Source organism: Xiphophorus maculatus, chromosome 20 (genome assembly GCF_002775205.1).
Source record: "Xiphophorus maculatus strain JP 163 A chromosome 20, X_maculatus-5.0-male, whole genome shotgun sequence".
NCBI classification, from domain to species: domain Eukaryota; kingdom Metazoa; phylum Chordata; class Actinopteri; order Cyprinodontiformes; family Poeciliidae; genus Xiphophorus; species Xiphophorus maculatus.
The window spans coordinates 19733634-19747638 of NC_036462.1; the positions used below are offsets into that span (position 1 = coordinate 19733634).

At 40.4% G+C, this 14005-nt stretch overlaps 1 protein-coding gene across 2 annotated transcripts in view; it reads left to right on the top strand.

The window, feature by feature from the left end:
• col7a1 (collagen type VII alpha 1 chain) overlaps window positions 1-14005 on the top strand; it is a 75299-nt gene that overhangs the window by 10591 nt on the left and 50703 nt on the right. For both annotated transcript variants that reach the window (XM_023325080.1, XM_023325081.1), the window contains exons 5-31: window positions 68-161; window positions 280-438; window positions 979-1136; window positions 1484-1613; window positions 1701-1820; window positions 3121-3276; window positions 3450-3569; window positions 3651-3800; window positions 4871-4987; window positions 5586-5732; window positions 5854-5979; window positions 6068-6214; window positions 6351-6473; window positions 7201-7467; window positions 8920-9063; window positions 9171-9302; window positions 9702-9848; window positions 9937-10074; window positions 10161-10310; window positions 10388-10524; window positions 10611-10737; window positions 10825-10968; window positions 12163-12332; window positions 13322-13363; window positions 13487-13513; window positions 13694-13738; window positions 13834-13953. In XM_023325080.1, the coding sequence (XP_023180848.1) occupies window positions 68-161; window positions 280-438; window positions 979-1136; window positions 1484-1613; window positions 1701-1820; window positions 3121-3276; window positions 3450-3569; window positions 3651-3800; window positions 4871-4987; window positions 5586-5732; window positions 5854-5979; window positions 6068-6214; window positions 6351-6473; window positions 7201-7467; window positions 8920-9063; window positions 9171-9302; window positions 9702-9848; window positions 9937-10074; window positions 10161-10310; window positions 10388-10524; window positions 10611-10737; window positions 10825-10968; window positions 12163-12332; window positions 13322-13363; window positions 13487-13513; window positions 13694-13738; window positions 13834-13953 (3537 nt within the window). The remainder of the gene's footprint in view (window positions 1-67; window positions 162-279; window positions 439-978; window positions 1137-1483; window positions 1614-1700; window positions 1821-3120; window positions 3277-3449; window positions 3570-3650; window positions 3801-4870; window positions 4988-5585; window positions 5733-5853; window positions 5980-6067; window positions 6215-6350; window positions 6474-7200; window positions 7468-8919; window positions 9064-9170; window positions 9303-9701; window positions 9849-9936; window positions 10075-10160; window positions 10311-10387; window positions 10525-10610; window positions 10738-10824; window positions 10969-12162; window positions 12333-13321; window positions 13364-13486; window positions 13514-13693; window positions 13739-13833; window positions 13954-14005) is intronic.

The window sequence follows — 14005 nt, forward strand, 5'->3', positions numbered from 1 at the left end:
CTTAATTATTACATTTTGCTTAATGCTAGGAACTGGTAGCTAATCCTACCTGCTGTTACCTTTTCAGGTCACCATTCTGATCACTGATGGGAAATCACAAGACCAAGTGCAGGAACCGGCTCAGAAGCTGCAGAGTCAGGGAGTGAATGTTTTTGCAGTTGGTATGTTTTTTTTATATTTGCAGCCTTGTGAATTAACTATCAGAGTAAAGGAGCAAATATGAAATCATCTCTTTCTTTTTTTCCTCTGCCCAATTTAATAATATAAAATTAATTTTAGGAATCAAGAGTGCAGACAGGAATGAACTGGCTCAGGTTTCCTCAAAGCCCAGCAGTGATTTCACCTCGTTTGTTGGGGACTTCAAGCTGCTGAATACGCTTCTTCCTCTTGTTAGCCCTCGAGTGTGCTCAGCAGCAGGGGGAGTCTATGCAAGTGACGGTATGTATGGATGCCACAGCTCAACATCACTGTATTGAAATATAACATGTTCATATTACTTTTCCACATTTTATTGCATTACAACCGTAGAGCACAATGTATTTAATAAGATTTAATGGAATAGACCAGCATAACATGATGTTGCTTTTTGGAATGTGACTCAATTCAATTCTTTCCATTAAATATCTGAAAAGTGCTGCATGCATTCATACTTAACATTAGTAAAGTAAAGGTAATTTTATTTATATAGCACATTTTCAGCAGCAAGGCAAAACAAAGTGCTTTACAGGAATTAAAGGAAATACAAACAAAATAACAAACCAAAAGAAAGAGCAAAAGAAGAAAAATCTAATAATGTTGATCCAAAGTAAAGAAACTAGATACTCGTATTCAGGGAAAAGAGGTTTGTGGTTATAACTTGGTAAAATGTGAAAAATTTCAAAGGTTATATATACTTTTGCAATACATTGCACATATGCATGTCATTTTGGACAGTATGTCATATTTATATTGATCCATGTCTCCCAACCCTTTTACCAGAGGCCTTTTCTGGTCCGTCTAATCTTCAGTTCACGGCACAAACGACTGATTCTCTCCGGTTTCGATGGAGTCCTGCAGGAGGCCCCGTGAGCGGCTATGCCATCCAGTATGTGCCGCTCTCTGGTCTGGGTCAGCCAATCAATGCAGAACTGCGCCAGGTGCGTCCAGGTGCTAGAGAATTTTATGTCGTGACTCGTGGAAAGATGAACCAGCACATCTATCTCAGCCCTGACTCAAGAAAAGCATAATTGTAGTCTTGGGAGCCAAAGTCAATCGTGCTTTGCAAGAAAAACATGCGTTCAGGCTGAGTATAAACATGTCTAATGGGTGGATCCTCTTCATGTAGACGCTGTAGAGATTAAAGTGTGGCTGACTAAAATTTTGTGTTCCTGTCAGCTATTATATCGATGTAAGAATGCCATAGTTTAGGCTGATTTTAGCCACATTCCTTGCAAAAATCTAAATGAGGAATGGCTACAAATAAGAGATGTGTCTATCCCTACAGGAATCAGTCTCAGCCAGTCAAAGGACTTTCACTGCACAAGATCTCAGGTCAGGAACAGACTACCTGGTGACTGTCATCGCCCAGTACCCCAATAGTGTTGGAGAGTCCATGTCTGCAAAGCAGCGAACCAGTAAGAACTGACAGCAGACAAAAACCAGAAGGTGAAGACTAGAATAACACTAGGAAAACTTTTCCTGTCCTTTTCCTCTTCACACAGGGTCACTACCAGGAGTGTCCAGCCTACGCCTGGTCCAGGCAGGCTACTTCTCCCTCTCTATCGAATGGGATCAGCCTTCAACTCCTGTGCAGGGCTACAGGCTCACCTATGGGCCACGAGGTCAGGCTTACTCACATTTCTGTTATTGTTTTCTGTCAGTCTTAAACATTCTGCCTCTAACCTATATTATGAATTTACAGTACATTCCTCCTTTGTTTTGACATTATCACAGGACTGTGAGCAATCTTAGCAGAGTGAAGGGTTACAATCAAGTCGATACAGTAGTCAAAAACTGTTAACTTGTTGATGGCAAATTTGGAACCGTGTCAAGAGTGCGCAGGAGTTTGAGTAAAGCCTGATTAACGCTAGCTTCTCTTACTCTGAAGTGCCCTCAGGCACTGGCTGTAAGAGTTTGTACTGCTGTAGCCATGACCTAATTTATTAAATGCATTCGTCTTCAATAGGTGTGAAAAAGGCTAAGTTTAACTCTTTTTATAGACTGTGAACAATTAGTCATATAATCCTTTCATTTCTGAGGACAGGGTGTGTCAAGAGGTTTTGATGATTACATAGTGATTCAGGAGGGAAAATTGCCCCCCCTGAGGGAAGGTATAGCTTCTCCCACTGAACATGTGGCAGGAGTGCCACTCTCATTCCTCTGCCAGAGGAATCTCATATTCACCTTTCGACTCGCCAGGCATATAGTAATTACAGGACAGGTTTTTCACTGTTTATGTTTTAGGCTAACCTTGAAATTGAGTTAATTCACCACCTCAAGCTCAATTACAGTAGAATGGATAAGCAAACTTAAGAATGGCATTTTGTATGTCTTTGCTATATACTTGGCTAGTAAGGGTTTAAGGAAACCTGCAGCTCTTCAGAGGTCAGAACTAAATCATATTGAGATGCTGTAGTCTGACCTTAAAGGGGACGTTCCTGTTCAGAGACTTTTGCATTGGCTGAAAAGTGGGACAGAATTTCTCTATAGTTATGATTTATTGTCAGTCATCACTGAGGCTAGATGGCAGCCAAGGGTGGCACAAGCAGTTAGCAGCTTTTGTGAGCGACTAGTTTTCACAAACGGTCAAGTTGGTCTGTAAATCTTTTTCTTTGAAATAAATGAAATCATAATTTGAAAACTGCCTTTTGTACTCACTCAAATTTTCTTTGATATTAAGAATATTAAAGAAAGAACATAGAACATATCAGTAAGGGGGAAATACTTTTCAACACCCCAGTTAACTCACTAACATGACCTATAAAGGCATTATTGAGTAAAAGGTTACCTGATCTAAAGACCACACATACTGTACATTTCTGCTCCTGTAATTATGCTGGATGAAACGTTAAGTGTATTTTGAGATGCCTCCCAGACCAATAACAGTCCACCATGTGTCTTTTTGCCCTGTGCATTGACTAGGACAACCAGCGGCCCAGCTGCTGGAGCAGTCTCTGTCTGCAGATACCTCCTCTGTCACCTTGAAGTCTCTTCAGCCTGACACAGAGTATGTCATCAACTTGTACCCTCTGTTCTCCAGAAATGGTGCATCCCCGTCTGTCCTCAACACTCGCACTTGTAAGTCAGTCACAACTGATACTTTCATCTCTGCTGGTTGATCAGTAGGTTTTAAGAAAACAGATTAGATCAATATTATGATGTGTTATAAAGCATGTACTGTATCCTTTAGACAGTAATACCTTTTAGTGGAACAGAAAATGATATTAATAATTTGTTTCTGATTGGTTCAGTGAGCCTGGAGGCTGTGCAGCAGTTAACAGTGGAGACGGTGTCCGAGGGCAGCATCCGTGTCAAATGGAGACGAGTCAGTGGTGCACAAGCGTACCGTTTGGTATGGGGGCCATTCACAGGTTAGAGGTATTTTTTTCTGATAATATTTTTCTTTAAAATCTTCCATTTACAAAATATTTATGCTTTGCTTTTCCACCAAGGTCGTAGCGTGGAGACTGTGGAAGTTGCTGGTGACATTGAGCTCTATACTTTGTCCAGCTTGCAGTCAGATACTGAGTACATTGTCACCATCATCCCACTGTATGAGGGCAACACTGAGGGGCCCCGAGCCACAGCCAGATTCAAGATAGGTAGGAAGTGAGATGTTTGTCACTTTAAGCTTCTTCTATTTATCGGATTTTTACCCCATCTTTACTGCATCCTAATCCCTCAAAGCATGTTAAAATCAGCAATTAATTACAGTACTTTATGTGAGGCTAGATCTCTAAATGGTACATAGTAAAAAGCAGCAAAGTGGACATTTTCCTATTTTTGAGTTCCATTTCTATAAACAACAATTCAGTTTCAAATCCATTGCCTGTTGCCTTTGCCTCTGAAGGTGAACAGGACGCACATCATTGGTACTTCTGTGTCCATTATTTTATCATTAATGTGAGAATTTGCATCATTTTCCATTTGCTTATAATTTTGCTTAATGTCAGTATTAAGATCACCGTTATGTTTATAACCTCACACTTTAATTGAGCGAAGGCTTAGTTATTGCTTTTTGTCCATGTTTGAAACTCAAAGCCACAGCCTGAACAGAAGACCACATTTCTCATATTGCAGTAAATTTTAGTAGGTCTTCATCTTCTCTGAAAACCTTTCACTAATCAGATAAAAATGTACATTTTTGAGCATTATTCTTTTTGCTGACATGCTGTAACCCATTAAGAATCCTCTTTGAAAAGGCGAATGCCCTCTGTGTTGACCAGTCAACAACAGAGACGGGAAACGAGGAGGGAAAGAAAAGAAAACAAAAAAAAGATGGCCAAAAATCTCTCTGCCTGTTTGTCTCTCTTCTAAAAGTCAAACACGTGTTACTGTTTAGGTCGGACAGACACAGTCTCACAGCCTGGGCCTTTCATGTGTGATTCCCATATGGTGTCACTTCAATGAGATGAAGGCAGTGAGTCACTCCAGAGCTGCTGCTTTTCTGTGCAGCGATATGAGTGAACTACTGTCTGAAAACTTAAAAGGTTTCAGAAAGAACATGCACACACAATTTGATATCCTCTGCTTCTGTAATTTTAACTATGTGAGCATGTTTGTCATTTTTGTGATGTTGCTTTGCAGGACCTTTGCGTTTTTTTTTATTGATTGGAAAAGAGCTTTAGGAAGAAAATAATTGCATGCTGCTTACTTATTGTGCTTTCCTTAGAACGTCAAGAAGAGCAGTTTCTCAAAGCAGTGACCACAGGACCCTCCTCAATCCGCCTCAACTGGAGACTGATCCGGTCCGCTCAAGGCTACCGCCTGGAGTGGGTGGCGGGAAAAGGTCAGATAAACATGCAACATGATGGCTCAAACTTTTCCTTCTAATTCTGGTCCTGAAAACGTATGAACAAGCAAACAATTCTTTGAAAATATGTTGACAGTTTGAAAAGTTTAATCATAATCAACAGCCTGTTTTAAGACAAAGTAACCAGGATCTTCGTCCAAACTACATCAAAAATATGTAGTTCTGTTTTGAAACTTTCTGATCACATAGCTCTTGTCTAGTTTATTTTGAAAATTGTTCAAGTTTAACCCTCAGTCTCTAAATTGGTGTGTCTGTGCATGACTCTGTTTTTACATTTTTATGTGAAAACCTGGATATCTTGTTGATTTCAAAGGTTTATTGTCAATTTAATATACCAGTTCTCAACAACTGAGTAAATACTAGTGTGAAAATTCAATACAGTGCAGAAGATGTACTGTAACAGTTGGTTTTCGAGATCCTAACACTTCTCACTTTTTGTCCAGGACGAAGTACATTTTCGATACAGCTGAAGAATTGTAATTCTGCTCCCCCTTCATAGGGAGAAAAGATCGCATGTTAAGATAAAATGCTGAGTCTAAAACCTCTAATGCTGCAGTCTTGCTCTTTTCTGCAGGAAGCCCTCTCCAGAGCCTGTCCTTTCCTCAAAGCTCAACCAGCTACGAGCTAACGGGTCTCCGACCAAACACTGAGTACATCTTCAAGCTGTACACACTCTATGAAGGCCGTGAAGAAGCCACACCTGTCTCGACTGAAAACATAGGTCAGTCAGATCTTATAAACAGATTTCTGTTTAATTTCTAGGTCATAATCATGCTGGTGAGAAATGCCCTACTATTTTGGCTTTGAACTAAATGTCATGGATGATTATTTCTCTGTTTCAGACGAGCAGCCAATAGGAAGCGTGTCCAATCTGAGAGTGGTGGAGTCACTGGGCAGTACAGTTCGAATTGGGTGGACAGGCGTGGCGGGGGCCACACAGTACCGGATTGTTATTTTAAACACAGAAGGTGCACTCAAATTTAATTTCTGCTTTTTCTGACTTTTTATTGGTTAAGGAAGTAATTATAGCTTCTGCTTCTCCTGGTGTCATGTCAGATGGAACAGAGTCAATCCAAGTTATTCCTGGAAACCAGACGACCCTTGACCTCAAAGATCTGACAGTGGGAGTGTCATACGGCGTCAGTGTCACTGCACTGGTGAGAACAAACGAAGGAGAAACCGTCACCGTCTTCATCAAACCAGGTGAGCTGAACAGCTCTTTTGAAATCACCTGAAAAGAGAATTTGTATGCATAGGTTTTAAAGCACAGCAACACCAGAATCAAACAATGTTCAATATAAAACAATGTAAAACCCCTGTAAACCTTTGTTTACTGCAGAGCCAGCTGCAAGGAGAGTGACCAATCTCAGAGTAACAAATGCAAACAGCCGGAGAATTCGCGTCGCTTGGCAAGGTGTCACTGGTGCAACAGGATATAGAGTTACTTGGAGGCAAGGAAATAGTAAGTAAAGATATCGCTGGTGTAGATTTATGGTCACACAGGACATGTACTTAAGTGGAAGGGAGTAGTACTTTTTCTCTTGTTTCTTGATGTTTTGCCTTGAATCCAAAAGGGCTTTTTCACTTCTAAACATGGAAAGAAATAGGTTTATAGGTTAGTGTTCAACTTAAGAAGAACACATTTTGATGGGAGGTGAATCATCTTCAAGAAACAAGAGAAGTTATCTTCTGCTTAAACTCTTAAAAGTCACATGTAGACACAAGCGGTTCTTATTTAAAAGCTTCAGTGTTACTGCCATGGTCTTGCTAACCTCCTTGATAAGTTTTTAACTCAACTTTTTTATCAGTTTTGGAGAAATGTAAAGTTTTTTCCATATTTTTATGTCACTGTGCCATAGTTAATACATGGATTACTGTGCATTGGTTTTGCATCCTTCTCCTGACTGATAAATTTATACAGCATGCTCCTTTCCTTCTCTGCAACCTTGGTCTTTATCTAAAAGATGTAAATGAGCAATTATGAGAGAGATCAAATGGCAGGTATGAACTCAAGAAGAGTGAATGCTGGAATTAAATCTAAAGGTGCCTTAAAAAATATGCTAATAATAAAACTTGGACTTTTAATTGAGTGTGTATGCTTTTGAGAGCCGTGATATAGGCATATATTTAATGATGTTCTACTGTGATATATTTTCTTGTATTTTATAATCTTCTGTTCTCCTGTGCAGGTGCAGAGCAATCTCGTCTTCTGGGAGCAGAGTCGACTTTTTACACAATTGATGGCCTGCAGCCGGATGAGGCTGTGGTAATCGGTGTTGCCCCTATCGTTAATCAGCGTGTTGGCGAAGTCGTCACTGTGTCTTCGAGGACAAATCCCTCTAATGGAGCGTTGTTTGGGCTTCGTACCACTGAGGTTTTGTCACAGAGGATACGTATTACTTGGTCATCTTTTTCTCGAGCTACTGGGTACAAGATCATTTGGCGCCATGAAGATGGTAAGAAATGATTTGCTGTAGATACAGCAGCTGTTAAGGGTTTACATGTTCAGTTCTTTGCAAAAGTCTTCATAACCTCTGAAATTATGTGCATCTTTACACATTTTATCTTTACGTATTTTACTGGTATTTTACGTGACAGATCAACACAAAGTTAGACATAATTTTGAAGGGTAAGCAAAAATATAACATGGCTTTGCAAATTTTTCATTTTGCAAATAAAAATATGAACAGTGTGGCATGTGTGTGTATTCAGCCATGGGATATAGTAGATATTTAGAACAAAAAACATAGAGACTAGAGACTACTTTTTTCTCCCATTCGTAGCAAAACAGCTCAACCTCTGTCAGATTGAATAGAGACCAACTTTGATGGATTAAGTTCTGGACTTTGACAGGACCATTCAAACACATAAATATGCTCTGAGAAGGGGATCCTCTGCCCCTTTCTGAAGTCTTGTAGAGCCTTCAACAGGTTTTCTTTCACGAATGCCCTTTATTGACCTTTATCCATCTTCCTACAAGTCCGACCTTATTCCCTATCTATGGTAAAAAAAAACATACTCACAACATGATGCTGCCACCACCATGTGCCACCATGGGGACAGGTGTTTGAGGTGCTGTGCGGTGTTAGTTTCCAGCCACACATAGAGTTGTATATGTAGACCAAGCACTTTTGTTTCAGTCATTGGCCTCTTGGCTGCTTCAGTGATTAATGATCTCCCTGCTAGACCTGCCAGTGCAGGTCAGAGGTCAACATCATTTACAGTCCAAAGAGTCTTTTTTGCCCTCACGCCTACTAAATAAAATGTGTCTACAACTGTAAAACCTGCATGACCCTTTCAATAAAAAATGGCGACTTATTAGCCTTATGATATTGAATTAGTTGTTTTTTTATGGTGAAATTATTAAGAATAACAATAATATTTTGTTTTAGAACGAATCCTAAAGTTTAAACTTTTCAAAAAAGAAGGTCTGTTATTGAAGTTCTACAAAATATTTGCATGAAATCACAGACAAACATCTCACATGAGCCTCCTGCTACCTTTAAATATAGAAATACTTTTTATATTGTATAGATTTCTTTTGTTGAAGAGCTGCAAGTATCAGGGGGGAAATCCCTGCTATTGCACGCAAAGGGAGATATTTACAGCTTGTATTAGATTTCTCCATAACTTCCTCCCTGACCTGTCTGCTGTTCTCCTTGGTCTTCTTGGTTTGTTCACTAATGTTTTCTAACAAACTTCTGATCGCTCTACTGAACAACTATTGCTATACTGACATTAAATTGCATATATGTTGACTTTGTTTACTGATTAGGGGATATTTGAAAATAATTTGCTATCCTGGATTTGACTTAAGGGTCTCAGAGTAAAGGGGACAGGGGCAAATGTATCACACATAAAAAAATATTGAGAAGGTTAATGTTGATACTTTCTATATTTCCATGCAGGAACCGAAGCAACACAAACCGTAGCTGCTGATGTCTCCTCCTACACCATAGATGGCCTTCAGCCTAACTCGGCTTACACTGTGCAGGTTTCTGCCCTTTTTGGCTCTCGAGAAGGAAGTCCAGCTACCCTCAGCATTAGAACAGGTATCTCGTTTGTTTTCTTCTTAACTACTGTTGCTGCTTTTAACAATGCCCCTGCTGCAAGTGGGGAAAAAGTGGGAACAAAGTTTGAAATATTTCTGTCCTGACAGAATCGGATCAGTCGGTTGTGGGAACTGTGACGTCGCTTAAAGTCCAGGAAGCCCGAGGGGAAGTGGTGCGGGTCTCCTGGGTTGGTGTGCAGGGAGCAACAGCTTATCGCGTCATTTGGAGGAGAGTCGACGGTAAGCAAGTTCTTGGGAACATCATTTTGTTTTTATCCATCTGTTTTCTGTCATGCTGCTATGATCCCATCTGCCTCACTGATCTGTTGCAGAAACGTCCATCTTCCTGCCTCTTTCTGCAATAAGATCCTTGTTCGATCCCAGATCAGACTGACAACCTATCCATGCTTAAATTAAACATTTCAAAAAAACTGTTTCAGTAGTTTTGTCTTCAAATTTAGACTCCTATAGCTCATTGCATCCATGTTGGTGTGATTTTCAGTACACCCTTCTTAATGAAACCAATTTGTTTTTAATATTAAGTCATGGAAATATTAATAAAAATTTGACTTTCATGCAAAGAAGGTCTTCTTTTCTCAACAAGAAGGTACGTGTGAACATGACTTTCTGCTGCTGTAGGTGGGGAAGAGCGGCGCCAGCTGGTGGGCCGGGATGTGAGTTCCCTGGATCTGGACCAGCTTGATCCTGGGGTTGAGTACGAGGTTCAGGTCATCGCTTTAGTTGAAAACAGGGAAGGGTCGCCTGTTTCTGCCAGAGTCACCACACGTGAGCCCTGTGTTTTAGTGTCAGATACATCATATGGTGAAACATGTTAGCGTTGGGTTGTGATCTTGTGTGTTCTCCATTTGCACAGCTGGTTATGTCACCCCACCTTCCACACTACCAACCACAACTTTACGAGTGACCGAGGTTAACTCGGATTCTGTGCGGCTGAGCTGGGCTCTCCTTACCGGCGCCACAGGATATATTCTTCGCTGGAAAGAGGAGACAGGTGAAAAAAAGGAAGTCATGATTTACGTTGTACAGCCAAACTCTGTCAATAACTGCTTCATCATTTTAAATATAAATATTTGTCAGATGTCGGCCGGGGTCTGTCCATCACGCTGCCTCCGTCATCCAGCTCGTACCTGGTGACCGGGCTACGTTTGGGCCGCAGATACAGATTCACCATCCAGCCCACCTTTGCAGGCGGAGTTTCACCTGAGACTTTTGTAGATGAACGCACCGGTAATGCACCATCATCGCATTAAAAAGCCTCAAAGCAGGCAACATTTGGCTATTGTTGTGAACCGTTTTCTCTGCAGTGTGTCTGGGTGGCCGTCTTGATGTGGTGTTTCTTGTGCCTGCGTCCACTGATCGGTCTGACCTGGTGAGACCTCTGCGGGACATTGTCACCAGTGCAACAGGGTCACTTGCAGCGATTGGGCCCCAAGACTCGCAGGTACATTTCACTCTCAAAAAGAGAAAAGTAGGTTAAACTGTTGATAGATTTTTTTTTTAAATTTGACAATAATCTGGTTTTTATAGGTGGGGGTGGTTGTATACAGTTATAGACCCAAAATCTGGTTCCTGCTCAATCATCATTCTAGAACTGACACGCTGCTCCAAGATGTCCAGTCTACACCCTTTGATGAAAGCCCAGGGAATAACATCGGTCAGTTTTTTTTAAAGGATCATCTGTTTAAGCAGTTGATATTGTGTGGCGGTGTGCAGTGGTGACATTAACTGTGTTGCTCATCAGGTGAGGCGGTGACGTTCACCCGACAATACCTGCTGACCCCCTCAGCTGGACGGAGACCCAGGGTGCCCGGGGCGGTCGTGATCATTGCTGACAGAAAATCTGTGGACAACCTGACCCTCGCAGCCAGCAGTCTGGGAGATGCAGGTGTGAGGGACTGAAACTGTGAACATGTGATGAGTGACACCGAAATCACCGTGGTTATATGAAATTACTGTTAAGCATTTGGATAATTTAATCCCTTTCCTAAATCAAATAAATTTTCAGTTGTGTCCTTCATAATCCATAAGAATTAAAACAAGAAGCAAACATCTGACATCATGCAAACTTTAAGAATGAAAAGTCAGAGTTATAAATATCAAGTCAAGTTTATTTGCGTAGCACCTTTCAGCAACAAGGCATTTCAAAGTGCTTTATCATAAAAACACAAAAATACAAAGTCATAGAAACAGTCAGCAATTGAAACATAACATTTTGCCGTTGTTAGACATCAGATTGCTGAATAATGTTCCACTGATTATGTTTCTAAAGGAACTCCAACCACAGTTTTTGAGTCTAGATTTAAAGGTCCTCAGTGTTTCAGCTGTTTTTCAGTTTTTTGGAAGCTTGTTCCAGATTTTAACAAACTTACAACTTTTCATTATAAAAAAAGTAATTCAGAGAATCAGTCTTTCTAAAGTATTCATGCCCTTAAACTTTTGAATATTTTTAAACTGCGGTGTATTTTCTGGGGATTTTGTAACAAAGTAATTCAAATAAATGGAAAAATACCAACAATATTTTCAAATAAAAATCTGAAATGTGTGGCATGCACTTGTATTCATCCACATTTAATCAGATAGTCATATTTAAACTCCAGTGAAATCTACAGTATATATATATATATATATATATATATATATATATATATATATATATATATATATATATATATATATATATATATATAAGCCCACCCTTCAAATATCACCACCAGCCGCCACTGGTCATGTGGTACTTTGGTTGTTCTAGAAGATAAATTACCAATAAAAAAAAATTTAAAGTGTGTGGTAAAAAGAGTCTAGATCTGGGAAAAACTGTAGAAATCATTTATCTTTTTCTGATTTCAGTGACATACAGTTTTATTTTCTTTTTGACTTCCAAATAATCCATGTCCATGGTCTTTTAGAACTACTTTGTGGATTAATTATTTTAGATTGCCTGAAAGGTTCTAGTGGTCATACTCTCCTAATTGTGTTGTCATGTTTCTGACTCTGTTGAGTCACAGAAACATGTGACTTTATCTATGTTGCAGAAATGCTTCACTTGACACAAATCTTCACATATGTGTTTGCATGTAAGGTGTGACCGTGCTAGCTGTGGGAATAGGCCAAGCTGACATGGAGGAGCTGCGGCGAGCTGTGACGAATCGAAGCCCACAGAACATCCTGTATGCCGGTACCGCAGAACGACTCAACACTGTGCACCCTGATCTGGCCGACTTGATTTGTGGAATTGCCAGAATCCCAGAGGTGAGTTTGTTGATTCACAGGCCAAATTGGTTTTGGAAAGACAAAAGCTTGAAATTCTCTTTGGGTTTTGTTAGTGAGTAATGGTGGGGTGGCGTGGGGATAGATCAATGGATAGGGGCTTTGTCTGCATAATGCTAGTGCTACTCGTGGCTGTCGTGTTCTAAGAAAGAACTGAGAGTCAAAAAAATCAAACTGAACCCTCTACAGTCCTCTCTTAATATGTTGAGAAACAAATCAGCTGCACAGTAGCGCAGCTGGTAGCACTGTTACCTTGCAGCAACTATTCTATTCCCGGCCCGGGGTCTTTCTTCATGGAGTTTGCATGTTCTCCCTGTGCATGCGTGAGTTCTCTCTGGGTACGCCGGCTTCCTCCCACAGTCCAAAAACATGACTGTCAGGTTAATTGGTCTCTATATTCTCTATAACAGTATTGGTCTCTATAACAGTGTGTGTGTGCATGGTTGTTTATCCTGTCTGTCTCTATGTTGCCCTGCGACAGACTGGTGACCTGTCCAGGGTGAACCCGTTGGGCATTGTTTAGCCCTCCTGAGTATAGTGGCTGACCATGTCCATCCCTTTATCACCATGGTGTACCTGTCTTCTTATGGCTGCTTGCAGTAGAATAACGCACCAGGTCATAAAGCTTAAATCATTTCAAACTAGTTTCTTGAAAAATGGCAGCGAGTTTATTGGCCTTCATGGATCTTTATCCTTAATCTAAAATTTTAGAGGAATGTTTCTGATACCTTGCTGAATCGGTGCCATCAGTGCCAAACTTGTTCTAGCTTGATTTAACTCATAAAGTGAGCAGTAAGAGGAGCCTACTGGCACCTTTCAGGGTCCAACAATGAGCCTGAGAATGAAATTGGGTAGAGAGATGTCTGGATTTAGATCTGGTCCTGGTTCAACCTGATCTCAGTTAAATGAAAGTTAATGGATCATTTGATGAATATTTCATTCCACCTAAAGGTTTCCTTTGATTTGTTCAGGTCACTCCAGGTCCAGATAGGTGTACCATACAGTGTCCTCAGGTAAGTCGGTTTTACACCATTGTAATCCAAATCTTGTATTAACTCAAACCTTTCCATCCAGGATAAATAAAACTTACTAATGCCTTTTCTTTGCTATGGATTTGATTAATTTATGCCTTTTAGGGTGAGAAGGGAGATCGTGGCGAGACGGTAAATTTTTTAAAATTTATTTCTCTATTTAACATCTTTCAAACATCTTAGAAAGTTGTGTTATTAATCAAATGGCATTTATTAGGTTTTAACCAGTTTTTGAATGTTTGTGACTTTTTGTCTCTGCAAAAAATAATCACCAGTAAATGTTAAGGTGCCTCTTTCTGCTTTATGCCACAGGGTGAAAGAGGCAGAGATGGTGCAGATGGACGCAAGGGCGAGCCTGTGAGTCAGATAGATCAGCCATTTTGACAATGGAATAACATACCGTATTATATTTTAAGGTAACATACTATGTGTCCCCTAATGTCACGATGGAGGGTCGTGATGGTTTGCCAGGGAGGGAAGGTCCCAGAGGTCCTGAAGGACGTCCAGGAACACCAGGACAATCGATCCCTATTGACCCTTCTCAGCGGATAAAAGGGGAGAAGGGGGAGAGGGTGAGTGCACCTGAGTTCATGCCAACATGATGAAAATAAAACTTTCAAAGAA